This window comes from Zalophus californianus, chromosome 16 (assembly GCF_009762305.2).
Source record: "Zalophus californianus isolate mZalCal1 chromosome 16, mZalCal1.pri.v2, whole genome shotgun sequence".
In the NCBI taxonomy this organism is placed as follows: domain Eukaryota; kingdom Metazoa; phylum Chordata; class Mammalia; order Carnivora; family Otariidae; genus Zalophus; species Zalophus californianus.
The window spans coordinates 20,596,897-20,616,963 of NC_045610.1; the positions used below are offsets into that span (position 1 = coordinate 20,596,897).

General features: G+C 43.5%; 1 protein-coding gene across 3 annotated transcripts in view; it reads right to left on the reverse strand.

The window, feature by feature from the left end:
* The window catches only part of MYO1D (myosin ID), a 350,526-nt gene that overhangs the window by 142,533 nt on the left and 187,926 nt on the right, over nucleotides 1-20,067 (reverse strand). For all 3 annotated transcript variants that reach the window (XM_027625032.2, XM_027625033.2, XM_027625031.2), the window contains 3 exons: nucleotides 14,586-14,809; nucleotides 8,654-8,798; nucleotides 8,019-8,123 (listed from right to left, as the gene is read on the reverse strand). In XM_027625032.2, the coding sequence (XP_027480833.1) occupies nucleotides 8,019-8,123; nucleotides 8,654-8,798; nucleotides 14,586-14,809 (474 nt within the window). The remainder of the gene's footprint in view (nucleotides 1-8,018; nucleotides 8,124-8,653; nucleotides 8,799-14,585; nucleotides 14,810-20,067) is intronic.

The window sequence follows — 20,067 nt, forward strand, 5'->3', positions numbered from 1 at the left end:
AGCATATTTGACTGCTTCACCCAGCACTTCCCACATATGATACAAGGGATACTTTTTTTTTGGATTTTTTTTATTATGTTATGTTAATCCCCATACATTACATCATTAGTTTTTGATGTAGTGTTCCATGATTCATTGTTTGCATGAAACACCCAGTGTTCCATGCAGAAAGTGCCCTCTTTAATACCCATCACCAGGCTAACCCATCCTCCCACCCCCCCCTCCCCTCTAAAACCCTTGGTCTGTTTTTCAGAGTCCGTCGTCTCTCATGGTTCGTCTCCCCCTCCGATTTCCCCCCTTCATTCTTCCCCTCCTGCTATCTTTTTTTTTTTCTTTTTAACATATAATGTATTATTTGCTTCAGAGGTACAGATCTGTGACTCAACAGTCTTGCACACTTCACAGCGCTCACCATAGCACATACCCTTCCCAATGTCTATCACCCAGCCACCCCATCCCTCCCACCCCCCACCACTCCAGCAACCCTGTTTGTTTCCTGAGATTAAGAATTCCTTATATTAGTGAGGTCATATCATACATGTCTTTCTCTGATTGACTTATTTCACTCAGCATAACACCCTCCAGTTCCATCCACATCATTGCAAATGGCAAGATCTCATTCCTTTTGATGGCTGCATAATATTCCATTGTGTATATATACCACCTCTTCTTTATCCATTCATCTGTCGATGGACATCTTGGCTCTTTCCACAGTTTGGCTATTGTGGACATTGCTGCTATAAACATTGGGGTGCACGTACCCCTTTGGATCCCTACATTTGTATCTTTGTGGTAAATACCCAGTAGTGCAATTGCTGGATCGTATGGTAGCTCTATTTTCAACTGTTTGAGGAACCTCCATACTGTTTTCCAGAGTGGCTGCACCAGCTTGTATTCCCACCAACAGTGTAGGAGGGTTCCCCTTTCTCTGCATCCCCGTCAACATCTGTCGTTTCCTGACTTGTTAATTTTAGCCATCCTGACTGGTGTTAGGTGGTATCTCACTGAGGTTTTGATTTGGATTTCCCTGATGCCGAGCGATGTTGAGCACTTTTTCATGTGTCTGTTGGTTGTTTGGACGTCTTCTTTGGAAAAATGTCTGTTCATTTCTTCTGCCCATTTCTTGATTGGATCATTTGTTCTTTGGGTGTTGAGTTTAAGAAGTTCTTTATAGATTTTGGATACTAGCCCTTTATCTGATAGGTCATTTGCAAATATCTTCTCCCATTCTGTCGGTTGTCTTTTGGTTTTGTGGACTGTTTCTTTTGCTGTGCAAAAGCTTTTTATCTTGATGAGGTCCCAATAGTTCATTTTTGCCCTTGCTTCCCTTGCCTTTGAAGATGTTTCTAGGAAGAAGTTGCTGTGGCTGAGGTTGAAGAGGTTGCTGCCTGTGTTTTCCTTTAGGATATTGATAGACTCCTGTCTCACATTTAGGTCTTTCAACCATTTGGAGTCTATTTTTGTGTGTGGTGTAAGGAAATGGTCCAGTTTCATTCTTCTGCATGTGGCTGTCCAATTTAAGGGATCCTTTCTAAAAACACATGAATACATTCAACAGAACAATGGTTTGTGAAACACATGGTGGAGGACACTAATCATTTATATCCATGTTAGAGTTGGGAGACTAGAGAGCATCTGAAGTGGAACGTGAGTAATAAGTAAAAGTAGTGCTCCTCATCTTTGGCAAAATCATGTAAGAAATATAGGTGTGTTGCACGAGAGTATGAAAAAAGAAAAGCGTGTCACATAATTTCACGAGGTCATACAAGAGTTAAAAACAATAGGCCAGCCATAGTGGTAAAGTGGAGAGTACTTTCCTTTTTGTGATCTGTCCATGAGTTAACTTGGAAACCAAAAAAGCAAAAACCTCAAAGCAGCAATTTTACTGAAGGGCTGTTTAGAAATATTACATTCCTTTTTATAGAAAAATGTAATTTCTAATGAGAAGAGGTCATACGTCTTTACCTTGTGTTTTAGCAACTCAAATCATCCTTAAAACGGATCAAGTGAGTGGGAAGGACATCATGTACCAAAGAAAGACCTGTAAGTTGCATAATAGCAGAATCAAAGTGGCAAAGAAAAAATTTTAACATACATACATAAATCTGTAAATTCAAACTTAATTAAAATAATGATGGCATAGGAACATTTTTTTTCTCATAAATTCATAAAGTAATAAAAAAATTGGATCACAGACTCAGTGTTAGATGAGCTCTCACCTTATTTCTTCTATGACCCATGCTAAAATCCTCAACCAAAGAAAACTCCCTATCACCTGGCTCTTGCCCAAATCTTTCTGGTGATCTATTTATAGTTTTAGTCAACACCACAGGGGGTCAGAGATAAAGCTCCCCTGAGGAGTCAGACCAACAGAAAACACATTATGGGTGACAGCAGCTATTTGCAGAAGTCTCCCACCGTAAAGGACATTTTATAACTGTAGTTAACGGAAAGTGGTTGTTTTAAAAAGAATCAAGGCATAAAGAAGAGGGCTTTACCGAAATTATATCAAGTTTACCTTGGCACATGCTTGGGATTGAAAAATTTCTATAAAAGACATTATCTAAACTCAACACCAAAAACCCCAAACAATCTGACTGAAAAATGGGCAGAGGACCTGAATAGACATTTTCCCAAAGATGTGCAGTTGGCCAACAGGCACATGAAAAGATGCTCAGCATCACTCATCATCAGGGAAATGCAAATCAGAACTGCAATGAGCTATCACCTTACACCTGTCAGAATGGTGAGAATCAAAGAGAAGAAAAAACAAGTATTGGCAAGGATGTGGAGAAAAAGGAACCCTCATGCACTGTTGGTGGGAATGTAATTTGGTGCAGCCACTGCGGAAAACAGTATGGACATGCCTCAAAAAATTAAAAATAGAATGCCATATGATCCAATAATTCTACTACTGGCTATTAACCCAAAGGAGATGAGAATACTAATTTAAAAAGATATTTGCACCCCTGTGTTTATTGTAATATTATTTACAATAGTCAAAATATGGAAGCGATCTAAGTGTCCATCAATAGATGAACATATGGGGCGCCTGGGTGGCTCAGTCGTTGGGCGTCTGCCTTCGGTTCGGGTCATGGTCCCGGGGTCCTGGGATCCAGCCCCGCATCGGGCTCCCTGCTCAGCGGGGGGCCTGCTTCTCCCTCTCCCATTCCCCCTGCTTGTGTTCCCTCTCTCGCTGTGTCTCTGTCAGATAAATAAATAAAACCTTTAAAAAAAAATAGATGAACATATGAGGAAGATGTGGTGTATATACACACACATAGAATATCACTCAGCCATAAAAACAATGAGATCTTGCCATTTGCAACAACATGGATGAACCTAGAGGGTATCATGCAAAGTGAAATAGTCAGACTGAGAAAGACAAACACCAATGATTTCACTCATATGTGGAATTTAAAAAACAACAAATAAAAAAACAAAAAGCAGAATCAGACCTGTAAATACAGACAAAAAACCCAAACTAGGTTGCCAGAGGGAAGGGGGGTAAAGGGAATGGGCAAAATGAGTAAAGGGGTGTGGGAGAAATAGGCTTCCAGTTATGGAAAGAAGTCGTCATGGGAATAAAAGGGACAACGTAGGAAATACAGTCAATGATATTATAACAGTGTAGTATGGTGACCGGCTGTAGCTACAGCCGGTGAGCACAGTGTAATGTATAGAGTTGTTGAATCACTATGTTGTACTTAAAATTAATGTAACATTGTGTGTCAACTATACTCAAATAAAAAAATAATCTAAGCTATAGTGTGCAGAAATACTATTTTTTATTGAATTTAGAAACACAGGAGCATGACTAAGAATTTTGAGCCTTGATCCAGCAGGATCCAGAGAGAGACATGCTGTCAGACATCAAATTGTCATCATTGGAAAGACAGAATCAGAGACACCAGGCTTTTCTAAAGCAGATGACATAATTCCCAAAACCATTCAACACTCTTCGATTGTTCCGATTACTAATTTCACTTCTCACGTGGCTTGACACTAGAAAGGAAGTACCCTAGAGAGTAGATATGAGAATTCACTAGCATGGTATATTCCTTAGTGAAATTCACAAATTGACATTGTGGCTCATATACTGTTTTATGTCTGATTCTGGCCCACAAAATCCACTCTTGATTATCTGATCAACTCCAGATCCACTTATAAAAGAGTTTCTGGATCTGCCAGTTCAGAATTCGACTCCACTTGGTTAACCACCCAACGGCCAACAAGCTTTCCTATTTCATTCTGATTTTTTTTTTTAAAAGCTACTATTTTGTTAAAAAGTCTGTATTATATTGAGGTGATCTCTTCTTCCTTAGAATGTTTGAATACCTACCCCTGGTCACCAACATTCTACTTTCTTTCTCTATTAATGTGACTAATCTAGTACTTCACGTAAGACAGTATTTGTCTTTTTGTGTCTTATTCACCTAGATAATATCTTCAAGGTCATCCATGCTGTAGGCATGTATTTCTTTCCTCTTTATGCTGAATAGTATCCCAATGCCTGGATACACGTATTCTTTCTTTCTTTTTTTAGAGAATCCCAAGCAGGCTCCACGCCTAGCACAGAGCCTGACGGGGGGCTCCATCTCATGACCCCAAGCTCACAACCTGAGTCAAAATCAAGAGCTGGATGCTTTAACCAACTGAGCTACCCAGGTGCTCCTGATACACGTTTTCTTTATTCATTTGTCCATGGACATGTGGGTTGTTTCCACCTTTAACTAACTGTGAATGCTGCTATGAGTGTTGGTGTACACTCAATTATCTTTCTGAGAGATTTAAATAATAAGAAAAATATGTATTTACACATGAGGCCACCATTCCCCTTGCTCCTCATTCCTTGGTGTATGCCCACATTACCATCTGGAATCACTTTCCTTCTGTCTGAAGGCCATTCTCTAGCATTTCCTGTAGTGCGTATTTTTGGATATGCCCAAAGAAGTCTTAATTTCACTTTGGTTTTTAAAAGCTATATTTGCTGGGTGCAGATTCTAGGTTGACAGCTGTTTTTTTCTTTCAGTAAAAGAAGTTTTAAAGTTGTTGCTCCACTGTCTTCTTGCTTGCCCTGTTTCTGAGAAGAAATCTGATACACCCTCATCTTTCTACTCTGTGTTGTTTTTTTTTTTCTTTTCTTCTCTTTACTGCTGCGTTTAAGCAATCTAATCATGTCGCGCCTTGGTATGGTTTACTTCACGTCTCTTGTGTTTGAGGTTTGTTGAGTTTCTTGGGTCTAAGAGTTTGCAGTTTTCACTGAATTTGGAAAAATTTCAGCCATTATTTTTTCAAATATTTTGAATTTCCCCCTTCTCTTCCCTCCTCTCGGGACTCCACGTGCCCGTGTATTGGGCTACTTGACGCTGGCTCATAGGGTCCTAATATTTCGCTCTTTTTTTTTAGGATGGTGGCATCTTTCCCCCCTTTGCTCTGTGTGTTTTATTTGAGGTAGTTTTATTGCTCTTTCTTCAAGTTTACTAATCTTTCTTCTGCAACGTCTAAACTGCTTTTAATCTCATCAAGTATATTAAAAAAATCTCAGACGCTGTGTTTTCCATCTCTATCCATAACATATGCCATATGCATAACAATTATTTTAATGACCTTGTCTTTTAATTCTATAATCTATGTCACTCCTGGATCATTTTGCATGACTGACTTTTCTTCTCATTTTAAGTTAGAGTCTCTTGCTGTTTTGTAGGCCTGGTAATTTTGGATCCAATGTCACACATTCTGAAGCTTATCTTTTGGGTGTTGATGAGTTTGTGTTCTTAGGAATAGTTTTGAGCTTTGTTCTGGGACACTGTTAGGTTACTTGGAAAGTCTGATTCTTTTGGGTCATGTTTTCAGGATTTGTTGGGTGGGATTAGGGCAGTGTTTAGTCCAGGGCTAATTCCTCCCCATGACCAAGGCCAAGATTCCTGTCCATACTCTACCCGGTATCCCATGAATCACAAGGTCTTCCAATGGCTGGTGGGAGCAGGGACTATCTGCAACCCTTTGTGAGTACCGGCCATTGTTGCCGCCTACCCCTTGGGGTGGTTCTTGCTCTAGCCTTGGGTAGTTTCCTCACACGCACATGCTGAGCAGCGCTCAGGCGTATACGTGCTGTGGACCCCCTGAAGCTATCCAGAGGTCCCTCTGTGCAACTCGCTCTTCTCTGGCACTCTACTCTGCAAACTCTAGCTGCCCAGGTGTTTCCCAGCTCAGCTCTCTTGTTTCCGTAAGGGAGTCCACTAAGCTCCACTGGGCTCCTCCAATCATGTCACAGACTAGAAAGTTTCTCAAGGAGGGAAACCAGCTAACTGCAGGGCTTACTGTCTGTTTCTCATATCTTGATGTGCAGTGACTGCAAACCATTATTTCATAGATTTTGTCTTTTTAGTTTTTTTTTTTTTTAAGATTTTATTTATTTGGCAGAGAGATACAGAGAGAGAACAAGTAGGCAGAGAGGCAGGCAGAGGGAGAGGGAGAAGCAGGCTCCCCGCCGAGCAGGGAGCCCGATGCGGGGCTCAATCCCAGGACCCTGGGATCACGACCTGAACCAAAGGCAGCCGCTTAACTGACTGAGCCCCCCAGGCGCCCCCTTATTTTTTTTAACATATATCCTCTTTTTGTTCAGTTTATAGATCCATTGTATTCTATTATGCACACATTTATTAATCTCATCATATATTAATGCACATCTTTTTCCAGATTTTTGGCCATTACAATGTACAAAACTGTATCTTTGGATGTATGTGTGAATATATCATAGGATAAATCCTGAGTTGTGGAATTGCCAGATTAAGTGTTCTGGGCATTTAAAATTTTGATAGCTATTGCCAAACTATTCACTCAGAAGGACTGTATCTTATCAATAGTGTTTCCTTAAATTCATGCAAACACTGGTTATCAACATTTTAAAGTTTGCCAAATTTACAGTGGAAAAATAATACTTCATTATTTTGATCTGAATAATACTGCAATTGTGTACTCTTTCAAGATTTGAAACAAAACAACTCAAGTCACCCACACCTGGGCTTTTGTTATGAGGTAATTCTTTGATCATTTTCTTCATTCCTCCTTTGGATACTGGCATATTTATGTTATTATTTCTTCTGGGGTCAATCTAGGAAATATTTTTTTAAGATTTATGTATTTATCTGAGAGAGAGAGAGAGAGAGAGAGCAGGAGCAGGAGGGGCAGAGGGACAGGGTGAGAGAATCCCAAGCAGACTCCCCACTGAGTGTAGAGACCAACGCGGGACTCGATCCCAGGACCGAGATCACGACCTGAGCCAAAATCAAGATTTGGATGCTTAACCAACTGAGCCACCCAGGCATCCCAGAAATATTTTTCTTAAATTCACCCATTTCATTAATATTTTGAAATTTATTTGCCTAATTTTTGTAAGATGCTTTTTAAAAATAATTATTGTGATTTCCTATTTTGTGAAAAGAAGTATTTTAAAGTTTTGAAAAGCCAACCATGTCCCCAGCCTTCCCCTCTCCAACTTCCATACTTCACTTGGCCCGCGGACATTATCTGAAGGCAAATAAGAGTCCTCACACACATCTTGCCTCAGATAAACAACTAGATTCACAGCATGTATAACTCGCCCTCCCCCATCACCCAAATTCTCTGTCTTCCCTTTCGTAGACTACGTTCTTCCTCCCTCCCTCCCCACCTTTAAAATTGTAATCAAACCCGTATAAGAGGTACGAAATGACCATGAACTACAAGGTAGACCAGTACCTGCTGTGAAAGACATGCATGCAGTAAAGTACCAACCCCGGAGCACAGGGAGGTCCCCCTTAAAACCAAAAATCTCCACATCCTACCCTTGGAGCCGTAGTCACCTCAGCCACCGCAGCCCCGCCCCAGCACAGGCAGGGGGCGCTCGGTGACGGTGGCGCTGGGACTGTTATACAAAAGTAACAGTAGCTATGTTGTACTGCAGTCACAGCTATGGGTAAGGTCCTCTGATTCCAACCTTTTCCTCCTGGGGGGTCGGCCCCAGCCCGCCTCACCTTACGGACATGGCAGGAAAAGAGAATGTTCATGTATTTGTCCTTCCGCTTCAGTTCATTTGCAACGGGGACAAAAGTGCCTGAGGTCTGAGGCGTGTCTGGCTTCTGAAAGAAAAAGGAAACATGATGAAATGAGTCTGCTTGGCATTTTGGATGAAAAGGCAATTTTTCAGTGGCCTGGCTTTATAACCCTGCTCAGACAGTTTCACACACATACTTTTATCTCCCATCCCAGATGGTGGGCTGCTGCAGGGGTGTCATACCACCAAACGGCCTATAAAAATTTTAAAATGCACAATGGGAGGGAAGATGAAATGTAGCTCTGGGAATAATTAATATAAAGGTGGTAATTAAAAATAGCTGCTGATTTATGCAAGGGAAGGTTCAAATGCTCAAAAATTAGGTTTTGGAGTATGTCTAGTACATATGGCGGAGAGCGACAGACGGCCCTTTGTAAAGCAAGGGAAATAGCCAACATTGCACAGAGAAGCAACAAAATCTTTTAGTTTAGTGTCGCCCATAGATGTTTAGTTTCTGTAGGTATCTCATTCTTTCCACAAAGTTGTGGAGAAAAATTCTTCCTTTTCTTTGTAAAGGGAGCAGGAATAGATTCCACTTTGTTCTCTGGCACGTACCGAAGCAAGATAGTTGCCCTCCCAGGCTCTCTGGAGCCCAAGGTCAGCCCTTTGACCTTTCAGCATTTCCATGGCTGCAACCTTGGCCCTGACCTGGGGCAGGTCGGAAGCGGGCAGGCTCTTGATGAGCTGGGATGCTCTCCATCTGTAAGTGAATAAATGAAATGTATTAGGATTTAGAAACCCAATCCCATTCATGACCCCAAGTAACTGGGCTGCCATTAAACAGAATTTAAACCAAAGTACTTGCATGCTATCTTAAAAAAAGAAAGGTCTCTAAAGTATACACAGAACTTGTTAAAATACACACAGTTTTTTAGACAACGTTGTTTTTTTTTTAAGATTTTATTTATTTATTTGACAGAGAGACAGCGAGAGAGGGAACACAAGCAGGGGGAGTGGGAGAGGGAGAAGCAGGCCTCCCGCTGAGCAGGGAGCCCGATGTGGGGCTCGATCCCAGGACCCTGAGATCATGACCTGAGCCGAAGGCAGACGCTTAACGACTGAGCCACCCAGGAGCCCCCAAAGATTTTTGTATAACTTGCTTTGTCATTTGTGTGTTTTGAAAACAACTAGAACTTCATGATACATGAGTTTTTCTCATAACATTTATAGTCAGGGCACAGAAAGTCCTTCCTTCATTCAACACTGAGGCTTTCACTGAACATTTCTAGGCACTTACTAAACTCCAGATGCTGTTCTAGGCAGTGGAGGCCCAGCAGTGGACAAACGGATCTAGGTCCCTTCTGCTAGGTGCTTACCTTCTAGAAGCAGGGACAGACAACAAACCAACCAGTATGTGTGATGTGCTCAGTGCTATGGAGAAAATCAGGCAAGGAAAGGACAGGAGTGCGGTGGCAGGCAGGAACAGGGTGTGGGTGTTATTTATACAGGGAGGTCGGGGGGGGGGCACCACTGATCAGGATATAGGAGCAGAAACCTTCAGGAAGTGAGGGAGGTGCACAGATATTTGAGCAAGAGTGTCCTCGCCAGGAAAAGAGCAGAGCAGTGCACGGGCTCTAAAGTGTGTGGGTTGGAGGACCAGGGGAGGAGGCTGGTGGGGCTGCAGCAGGAGGGGCGTGGGGGAGGGGCACAGGAGGAGAGGCCAGACGGGGACCCAGGGACAGATCCGCAGACCCACAGAGTCCACCGTAAGGACTCTGGCCTTTCCTCTGGATGAGACCAGACACCACTAGGAGGCTGCGAACAAGGGACGTGACCTGACTCCTGATCTACAGGACTTTCCGATTGCCGCGTGGAAGGAGACCGAATCAGGGAGGAGACTATTTCCATGACACATGCGGGAGAGGTCGGTGGCTGGGATCAGGCAGGGAGTGGTGGAGGCAGAGACAGGTGCTGGTCCTGGATGCATTTTGAAGGACACGCCAGTAGATTTGCTGATGGATTAGACACGGGAGCAAGAGAATATGGGGGAATGTAAAGATGACCCCAAGACTGTTGGGTCCAAGCATACACTAAAAATAATCTATTACTGATGGAGAAGAGCAAGCACAGGGCTTTTATTCTGTGAGGGCCGCCCTACCCTTCCTTGCACTCATGCCCTCCTTTCTCCCACAGGAGCCTGAAGCAGGGGCTGGAAACAAACTCAGAACTTCTTTACAGCAGATGAACCTGTCAAGGCCAGGGGTTCTCTAGTGATCTTCCACGGAGCATGAGGTGAGACATACCTAACACAGAGAGGTGGTGCTCTCTCCCCTTGGCACGCACCCAGAACGTGAGACTGCTTCCATCTAAGATTTTCCTGAGATGTATTCTGGCTTAAGATGGTAACTTGAGCCTAAAGTTTTGTTTTTCTCTCTGAAATTCCCACCAAAATAACCAAATGAATACACAAAGAAGGAAAAGCTCTGTAGCAGCCCTGGAGAACCGGAATGATGTCGGTGAACTGCAAGACGGGAAGTCTTTCTTGGAGATTCGAAGTAGACTGGACCACGCTGATGGAGGAATGGCCACTTGGTGGAAGGAGAGGAACCCCTTTGGCAGAAACGGCCCAGAGAGTGCTTGGGCCTGAGGCAGCTGGGGCTGGTGGCGGGGATCTCTCTGCACAAAGAATGCCTGCCCATGGTGAGATGGGGACCCCCATTGTGGGGGAGAGCATCAGAAGTCAGAGGTAGCAGGATACAAAAACAAAAGCCGTGGAAATAGGAAAGGCTCAGCAGGAGAAATTCTCCTCTCTGCTTTCTGTGGCCAACTGACACTGCAATGGGACAGAATGTCCTAAGGTCATTCCAGAAGTCACTGGAAGAATCACAGGGTGGGAGCAGTTGGTGGTCATTGTCAAGGTCACCGGTGACAGGTATATACATCCCACAACACTAAGAGGCTTGCTGAGCAACTGCCCCAATTAATCCTTGGGTCCCAAATTTTATTCCCTGGGAGGGGGAGAGGCAGTCTTTGCTGTCTGATGGTCTGTTTTTAGCCCAGGTGCCCAGTCTGTCTGTCCCTTCTTTATTGCCCACTGTGGCCCAGGACAAGGTCCGTACCTGACTCACTCCAGAGTGCAGGGGCACACAGGGCATCTGGGACCTGACCTGTATAACCACAGAGAGAGCTACACAGGCTTCTGACCCTGCTCAAGAAAACCACCATCTAGGGCGCCTGGGTGGCTCAGTCGTTAAGCGTCTGCCTTCGGCTCAGGTCATGATCCCAGGGTCCTGGGATCGAGTCCCACATCAGGCTCCCTGCTCAGCAGGAAGCCTGCTTCTCCCTCTCCCACTCCCCCTGCTCGTGTTCCTGCTCTCGCTGTCTCTCTCTGTCCAATAAATAAGTAAAATCTTTAAAAAAAAATAAAAATAAAAAAATAAAAGACAATAGCTGTTAAAATTATTAAAAAAAAAAAAGAAAACCACCATCTATAAACGCCTGTAGCCCCGAACACCATTTTTACGGCGGCATAAAAATCACCAGCCTCGACAACATGAAAAGGGGGACAAAGATGAGCATGAGGAAGGCTCCCAGCCTTCCCAGAATGAAAAAGAATTACTGGGAGGAATAGGAGCGAGCTTCACCATGATTAATGTTGAGATTTTAGCAAAACCAAAAAAACCAAAAAAACAAAACCCCACAATCACAGTGGAGTCCTTTAGTGCACTTCTCTCAGGAGTCCACAGACCAAAAAAGTGAAGAATAAATTAAGCAGGATACAGTGACTATATCAGGGGTTGGTAAACCACGGTCTGTGCCAAATTCAGCCCATGGCCTGGTTTTGTGCTGCTCACGAGCTGAGAAGTTTTTTACATGTTTGACAAAACCAGAGAAAAACAAAGCAAAGTATGTGACAAAGACCATATGTAGCCCATAAAGCCTATGATATTTACTACCGTGTCTTTAACAGAAAAAGTTTGCCTTTGGATGAGATTAACACAACTGGCAGGATTCATTCAGAGTGCGTGTGTGCACGTGCACACGTGCGTGCAAAGTCAGCAAGCGGAGCAGATGCATTATTTTCAAAACGCTCGTACACGGAAGCCCTGAGAAGGCTGGACTGTCTTCCCAGCTTTCTTGTCTGTCACCATATCCCTGGAACCCAGGCCAGTGCCCATGACACAGCTAGCCTTGCGTGAATATGTGCTGAATGAACAAACTGAATTTTGCAAAAATTCATCAATTCTAGGCCATCTATAAAACCATCAAAATCTAAAAAGAAGACTATAGAGGCCACAGTGCAACACAAACAAAATCAATAATTCCTTGTGGTCATTAAAAGTGCTAGATGGAGGGGCGCCTGGGTGGCTCAGTCAGTTAAGCAGCTGCCTTCGGCTCAGGTCATGATCCCAGGGTCCTGGGATCGAGCCCAGCATCAGGCTCCTTGCTCCGCCGAGAGCCTGCTTCTCCCTCTCTCACTCCCCCTGAGAGTGGCCTCAGTATTCCCTCTCGCTGTGTCTCTATCAAGTAAATAAATAAAATCTTAAAAAAAAAAAAGTACTATATGGATCTTTCCTTATTGTCATGGACAGGTCTCCAAAACATTTTCAAGTCATCCTATAAGCCTGCTTGTGTAAAAGAGAGGAAGAAGAGCCCAAATGATATGTGACTGGTGACTGTGCATGCATACACACTCTTACTATGAGCCAACATTACTACAGTGTTTATTACGTGTCAGGTACAATCTGAAATGCTTTACATACATATTTACTCATGATCTTTCCAACAATCCTACGAGCAGGTACTACCGTTATAGCCCTTTTACAGATATGGTAACTGAGGCTCAAAGAGATTATCTAACGTGCCCAAGGTTATACAACTAGGCAGCAGCAGAGACAGAATATAAACCCAGGCTCCAGGATCTGTGTTCTTAACCACTATACCATGCTGTCTCTTACATGTGGGCATGTGCTTCAAAATGCACACAGTCATAGAAGGATACAAACTGTTAATGAGTGATTATCTCAGGGCAAGGAAATAAAATGGGGGAGATAAGTGGAGGTGTGGAGGATTTCAATTTTATATCTCATATATTTCTATATTATTTCACTTTACAAAAAAACCACAATAAGCATGTGTATTCATGCATAGCTTAATTACGTTTTAAATTAAGTAAAAAATCAGGTTACAGACGATACCATTCATGAAAATCACTTACCTGTGCATTAAAAAAGCCTGTCAGGATTTACAACGAGTATTTATAGTATTATATCTGAAAACTGAGGTAATTTTGCTTTCAATAATTCCTTATTGAGCTTTTCTTTTTATGAGATATCGTTTCTTCTCTTTTGTTTTTACAAAAAGCAAATGGGGTATATATTAAAGAATTTTTTTCCTATGCATTTTTATTTATCTTTTGATATGTGCCACCAATTATACAAAGCTAACTCTAAAGGAAGATAAAATCTGATTTAGCACAGAATTATAAATTAGCTCTTTCACATTTGGTATGCTGATTATTTCATAGTGTTCTTTGTGGAATACCACACTGCCAAATGGCCACATTTGAGAACTGTTAGCTTCGTTTATGTGACTGGATGGCTGTGTCTAAGACATAGCTAAATGTATCCGGTGCACACCAGCAACAAACAAATAACGAGGGATAAGGGGCTGTGAATAACTACAAACTCAGATTCAAGTTAGTTTATAAAAAATGAGATCAGCTGGAAAGACATCAGATTTTACATGGGTGTTTATTTATCTTAAAAAAAAAAAAGCCTGCTCTAAAACAATTGTTTTCCCTCTCACACTTTAAAATCGTCTGGGGGGGCACCTGGGTGGCACAGGCAGTTAAGCATCCAACTCTTGGTTTCGGCTTCAGGTCATGATCTAGGGGTCATGAGCTCGAGCCCGGTGCGGGGCTTTGCCCTCAGTGTGGATTCTCTGCTTGAGAATCTCTCCCCCTCCCTCTGCCCCTCCTGCTTGTGCTGTCTCTCTCTCTCAAATAAATAAATCTTAAAAAAAAAAATCATCTGGGAAACTTTAGAAAGGACCTTTGTTTGGGCCCCACTCCTGGGTTCCGTTAAGCAGGACTTTCTGGAGGCAGGATGTGGGCATCAGTAAGTCTCATAAACTCTTTGGTAGGTTTCATAACCAGGATAGAGAAGTGCTGCCCTGAAAGGATTCACACACTTTCCAGTCTGGGTTACGTGTGGTGATTTTAATATGTAGTTACTATTTGCTAATAAAAGAGACGGCAGGCTAACAGCTTGTCCTAACCGTGGCGTGATTCGGGCTTGGTGGTGCACTGCTGTCCGCCGCCGTAGGAAGAGTAAATGCACGGTCCCATGTGTTAATAAATAAAGTCCCATTGTTCTGAGACGTAAACAGATGCCCCTTGAGAGTGAAATCTACAGATCTGAAGACCTGAGGTAAAAGTCGCAGTGGCAAACAGCTGAGCCAATGTCACGGCCTCAGATCTGGGGCTTTATACATTACGTGTGCTCCCATAAACGGATGCGGCACAGGCCAACAGGCTCTTCCTTACCTATTAAAAATGGCCTGTAAGGCCTCCTCGAAACGGTGGAGAACTTTAGGTGGGGTTGGCCACTTCACGTGCTTGCCGTGGTCCTTCATGGTCTTGATGCCGTGGAAGCGTCTGGCAACCTCATGAATGTACGATTTCACTTTGTAATGCCGGTAATATCGGATAATTGTCAGAGCTGCCTTGGTTCTCTTGTAGCGCATGCGGGCCAGTGTGCCTCGCCACACCTTCACAATAGAGAAAGAAAAGGACAAGTGTTGCTGGCTGAGTCAGTGGCATATGACTTTGCAATTGTATAAGATCCTCTGCTTAGAAACTACCAATGGGTTGGGGGGGGGAGGGGGGAGGGGGAACTGCGTGTTGTCCACAAAATCAGGCAGAGACAAAGCACGTTGATTCTGCCTGCCACCAACAGATGGCACCAGGAGTCACGCTGTCATTCAGCTCCCTGGTGGAGCTGTTCCTGGTGTGCACGGGGCTGTGTGCTGACTCGGACACAGAGTCCTGTTTTAACTTTATGGTCATGAAGAGAAGAAAGCCAAAATGCACATGTCTCTGCAGAAATATCTGAAGGATGTGGAAAGGAAGCAAGATAAGGCAGAACCAAGAGCCATTGACATCTACAGTTCTCCAATGAAACCTGGCTTTACACAGATTACACCACTGGTCACCAATGCACCGTCACATTGGATTCACAAATGTACTTATACTCAGCCTGTGCAGCCCCTCTCCCCAAGAACTAGGTAAATTCCCCCCAAACTTAGATGTAATCCTGGGGAAAGGGGAAAACAGATGACTGACAGCGTATGAATCTTTGTTTACATTTTTTCAGTGCTCAGAAATCAGTCAGACAATATATAAATGTCTCCGTGCATGGTAAAGTCAGAGATACTTACTTCTACTTTTCCTTCAGGATCCTTTGCCCAGATTCATGTACTTCGCAATCTCTCAAGTAAAAAAGAAATTTGGTATAATCTTCACTTCATTCTTGGCTCTTCCCCTGTACGTGTCCTCCACCCCCACAACTTACTCTTACTTCTACAATATTTCCAGTTTAGCCTTTCCCTTCCTTTCTGCTACTAAAATCTCCAAGACCCCAAACTACTCTAGCACTGCTTTCTTCAACAAACTCCTTGGACGCACCACCATCGTGTTCCAGTTGATATTTACTGCGGCTACTTGGATAACCAGTCCAATTCTCAGGTTATTGGTATTCAGCTCCCTCCCTCTCTCTGGCCTCCCGGGACCAAGATTTTCCACTTCTAATTCAAAGCCCACGGTATGGGGGCTCCAGACTCCCTCGGGTTTCTTGTATTTCTTTATAAATCTCCACCTGTGTCACCAATTTCTCAGAAAAACTGGTGCAATGCCTCTTTTACCTCGTCATTTTAGGTGTTTCTTTAAGCAGACTCCTAAACTGGCATCACGGGCTTGTGATGTGCTCCTTTTTTCAACCTGCTGCACCACAAGGATAGATTTATTTGCATGGGACGCATGAGGAGGTCACCAAGGGACTGCAAAGAGGAACTAATGAGTCAAGGAAAACCTCGATATGTAAGGGAAACGTGTGACATGTGAGCAGTTTGTGATGGGAACCTAGTGCTCACGTATAAACAGAATATATAAAGACCGTGAGGCAATGAAAACTTGTTTCTGCATGTGGCATCCGTACAGCAACCCTTTTTAGCCAAAATGGCTCTTTTCCCCGTTGCCAAATCCATCATGCAGATGGTTCTGTTACGCCTCCACCCAAGTGCTAAAATAAAGGTCCCTTCTTTAGCATCTTGAAAAAACCCAAAGAATACAATTACAGGGTGAAAGTCTGTGATTCGATTTCTTAAACACATTCGTAAAGTTTCATACTGTTTGTTGCTTTTCTCTTTTTTTTGAAGAGAAAGGAAATTAAGACTCCCTGGAGCCACACCTGTATAGAAAATCAATCCTTAATTTTCGAGGACTGTTCACAGAAATTCTCATTAAAATGTTTTTGGTTTAATTCTTCCGTAATTTGAGGAAAAAAAGCATTTCATAAGTAAGGGCTTCTTAAGGAGCAGGTTTTTATGTTTAACATTTTTTTTTTTAAGATTTATTGGAGAGAGAGAGAGAGAGAGAGAGAGAGAGAGAGAGAGAGAGAGAGAGAGAGAGAGAGCGAGCATGCACATGGGGGGGGTGGGGAGAGGCAGAGGGAAAGGAAGAGAGAAAATTTCAAGCAGACTCCCTGCCGAGCACAGAGCCCAACATGGGGCTTGATCTCAGGACCCTGAGATCATGACCTGAGCTGAACCAAGAGTCCAACGCTCAACCAACTGAGCCACTGAGGTGCCCTTATGTGATTTTTTAAAGCTTTGTTTATTTATTTTGGGGGTGGGGAGAGAGCGTGTGAGTGGAGAAAGGGGCAGAGGGAGAGGGAGACAAACAGACTCCCCACTTAGTGGGGAGCTTGTGGGACTTGATCTCATGACCCTGAGATCATGACCTGAGCCGAAATCAAGAGTTGGATGCTTAACTGACTGAGCCACCCAGGCGCCCCTGTATGGGCAGGATTTTTTTGCCTCAGTCACGTGTCCATGTGTTCCAGAAGCTTTTTGTTTTATTTTTTATTTTTTTAAAGATTTTATTTATTTATTTGAGAGAAAAAATGAGAGAGAGAGAGAGAGCATGAGAGGGGGGAGGATCAGAGGGAGAAGCAGACTCCCCGCTGAGCAGGGAGCCCGATGTGGGACTCGATCCCGGCACTCCAGGATCATGACCTGAGCCGAAGGCAGTCGCTTAACCAACTGAGCCACCCAGGTGCCCCCAGAAGCTTTTTGTTTTCAAGATTTCTCTATCTGAGAAAGAGAGAGCATGCACGAGCACATGAGAGTGGGAGGGAGAGGGAGAGAGAGAATCTCAAGCAGACTCTGAGTGCAGAGCCCAGCGTGGGGCTTGATCTCATGACCCCAAGATCATGACCTGAGCCAAAATCAAGAGTTGGACACTTAACCGACTAAACCACCCAGGCGCACCCAGGCGCCCCTGGAAACTCTTTAATGAATGCGAGCCATTCTTTCTCAGCCTACTAACTGCCCCCAAACAGTGTTGGACTGGGTATTGTCTTATTTTTCCATCTATCATATGGACTAGATGTCCATTATGTATATGCTTTATCTGGTCTCTCCGTTGCTCAAGAGGAATGAAAAGAGAGCTGGGGCTTTAGGTGGCTGCTATCAAGCTCCCTCCTTAATAGGTGTCTTGCAGTCTTCTGGCTTGGTTGAGGACAGATATTTTTTCCATGTTTTGAGGAGCTTTTTCTTGATTCGGCTCTAATATTATTCCTAGCAGATGCTTCCCCTATTCCTTGCCCACTTATTGACATATCAGAGGCAGGGAAGATGGTAAGCCTTCTTGACTTTTCTTGCCTGAGGGAAAATGTCTTCTTGATGGAAGAAAGGGTTCCCAGTGGAGGTATGGGCTCTTCCAGGCCTTCCCCCGGACATACCTTGATATTTGATGCCAACATCATCAAAAGCAATGACTTCTCAGAATTCCCTTCTTGTATGTCTCCATGTTCCATTCTTTTCCTTGAAGAATATATTGATTTTTTTTAGCACCTTTGTTCAATTTGGTCTAATTTTTCTTTTTCTGGGTGACACTTCTCAGTTTATGGTATGAAGTTGGGATTTTTAATTTTTTTTGGTTTCAGGGTTCATGGGTTCTTTGTCATTTTTACATTTTTGTTAATTTCAGCAAATTTGGGGGAGAGGAATTTCTGTGAGCTTACAGTTACATTATCAGCTTTGTCAGACGTCCCTTAGGCTTTAATTTTTTAACATCAGAGAAAAAGTAGCATTGAAAAACTACAGAGGAAAATGCATGCAAAACATTATTCATGTATTTTTCCTTATAATCTAAGCATATTTGGTTTAAACAGATATCCTCCCATGAGTTGGTGAGTCTGTGTAGGGGAGGATTGCTGTTGATTTTCCCACCAAGTCTGCAGGTTGGAATTTAAGGTATAAGACCGATTTTTCCACTTCCCTCTTTGTTTAAAGCTGCTTAAACTGTTGGGTTTTTCGAGAGTCATATAAAGGGGCTGTGTGTGGAGGACTTTGCCTGATGATGGGATGTCAGAAAACAGAGAATTAAATTGTTATATTCAATAGCAAAATAAAACAATATTTTAATATTAACATTAAAGAGGAACCAACCAGATATTTTGTTTTAAGATATGATGCAAGAGAGTGGACGCTGAAGGGTGAAGGCAACACAATGGGATCTGGGAGGGAAAGTTAAGCAGGAGCCATAAAGCAGAGGGTAGACTGACAGAGGAGAGGTCCTGCAAGTCATTTCTTAGGAAGAAGAAAGAACGGAGGCCTACAGAGAGGCTGACTCAGAGGGAACAGCCGAGCTACAAAGAGAGACCATCAGAGAGCAGTGTGCACACCCTTCCTGTTGAGTGAGTCCAATTTCTCTCTTGTGTACCTTTATCTCTGCAGTCAGTTCCGCCAGCACAGTGGTCAGAGTGATCCTTTTAAGGCCAAAATCAGCTCACGTCACTTCTCTGCTTCAAACTTTGCCACTGCTCTCCATCTCCCTGAATAACAGCCAGAACCCCTGCACTAACCTACAAAGGCCCACATTCTCTGGGGCAGTTACCTCCCCTGCTCACTCCAGCTATCTTCGGGCCTCCAGGCTGCTCCCTCTGCCTGGAATGATCTCCCCCTGGATATCACATGGCCAACTTATTCACTCTCTCTCTGCATCCTTGCTCAGTGGTCCCCTTCCCAATGAGCCTGGCCCTGACCATCCCCTTTAAAATTCAACTTGTTTCTATCTTCCCCACCTGGCACTCTCCGTGCTCCTTACCATGCTCTAGCTTTATTCCGGCCTCTAGCACTTGATACTACAACGCAGCATGTAACTCACACGCTACTGCATTGTTTATGCGCTCCACCGGCTGGCATTTCAGCGCCAGCAGGCCAAGGGCTCTTTGTCTCTTTTACTCACTGATGAAACTCCACCATCTAGAACAATGCCAAGGACATAGTAGCTACTTGAACATATCTGCTGAATGAATGAACGTTTTCACCTTCATCTTCCAAGCCCGATACTAAATCTTTCATTTTGGCTGTCATGTTTTCCATTTTCAAGACTCATCCTTGTTCTCCAAACTCCATTCCTTTCCTTTCCCTTTCCCTATCCCTTTCCTTCCTTCGATTTTATTTGAGAAAGAGAGAGCACGAGTAGGGAGGGCAGAGGGATTGGCAGAAGGAGTGGGAGAGGGAGGAGCAGACTCCCCGCTGAGCATGGAGCCCAATGCAGGGCTCAATCCCAGGACCTCGAGATCATGACCTGAGCTGAAGTCAGATGGTTTATTGACTAAGCCACCCAGGTGCCCCCAAATATTTCTTTTAAAAGCACACTGCTCTTGTTTAACAAAAGCAACATCTCATCCTTCCTCTCTGATGAATCATGGTTTTACTTTTTACAGTGCTCCCCGCGTTGT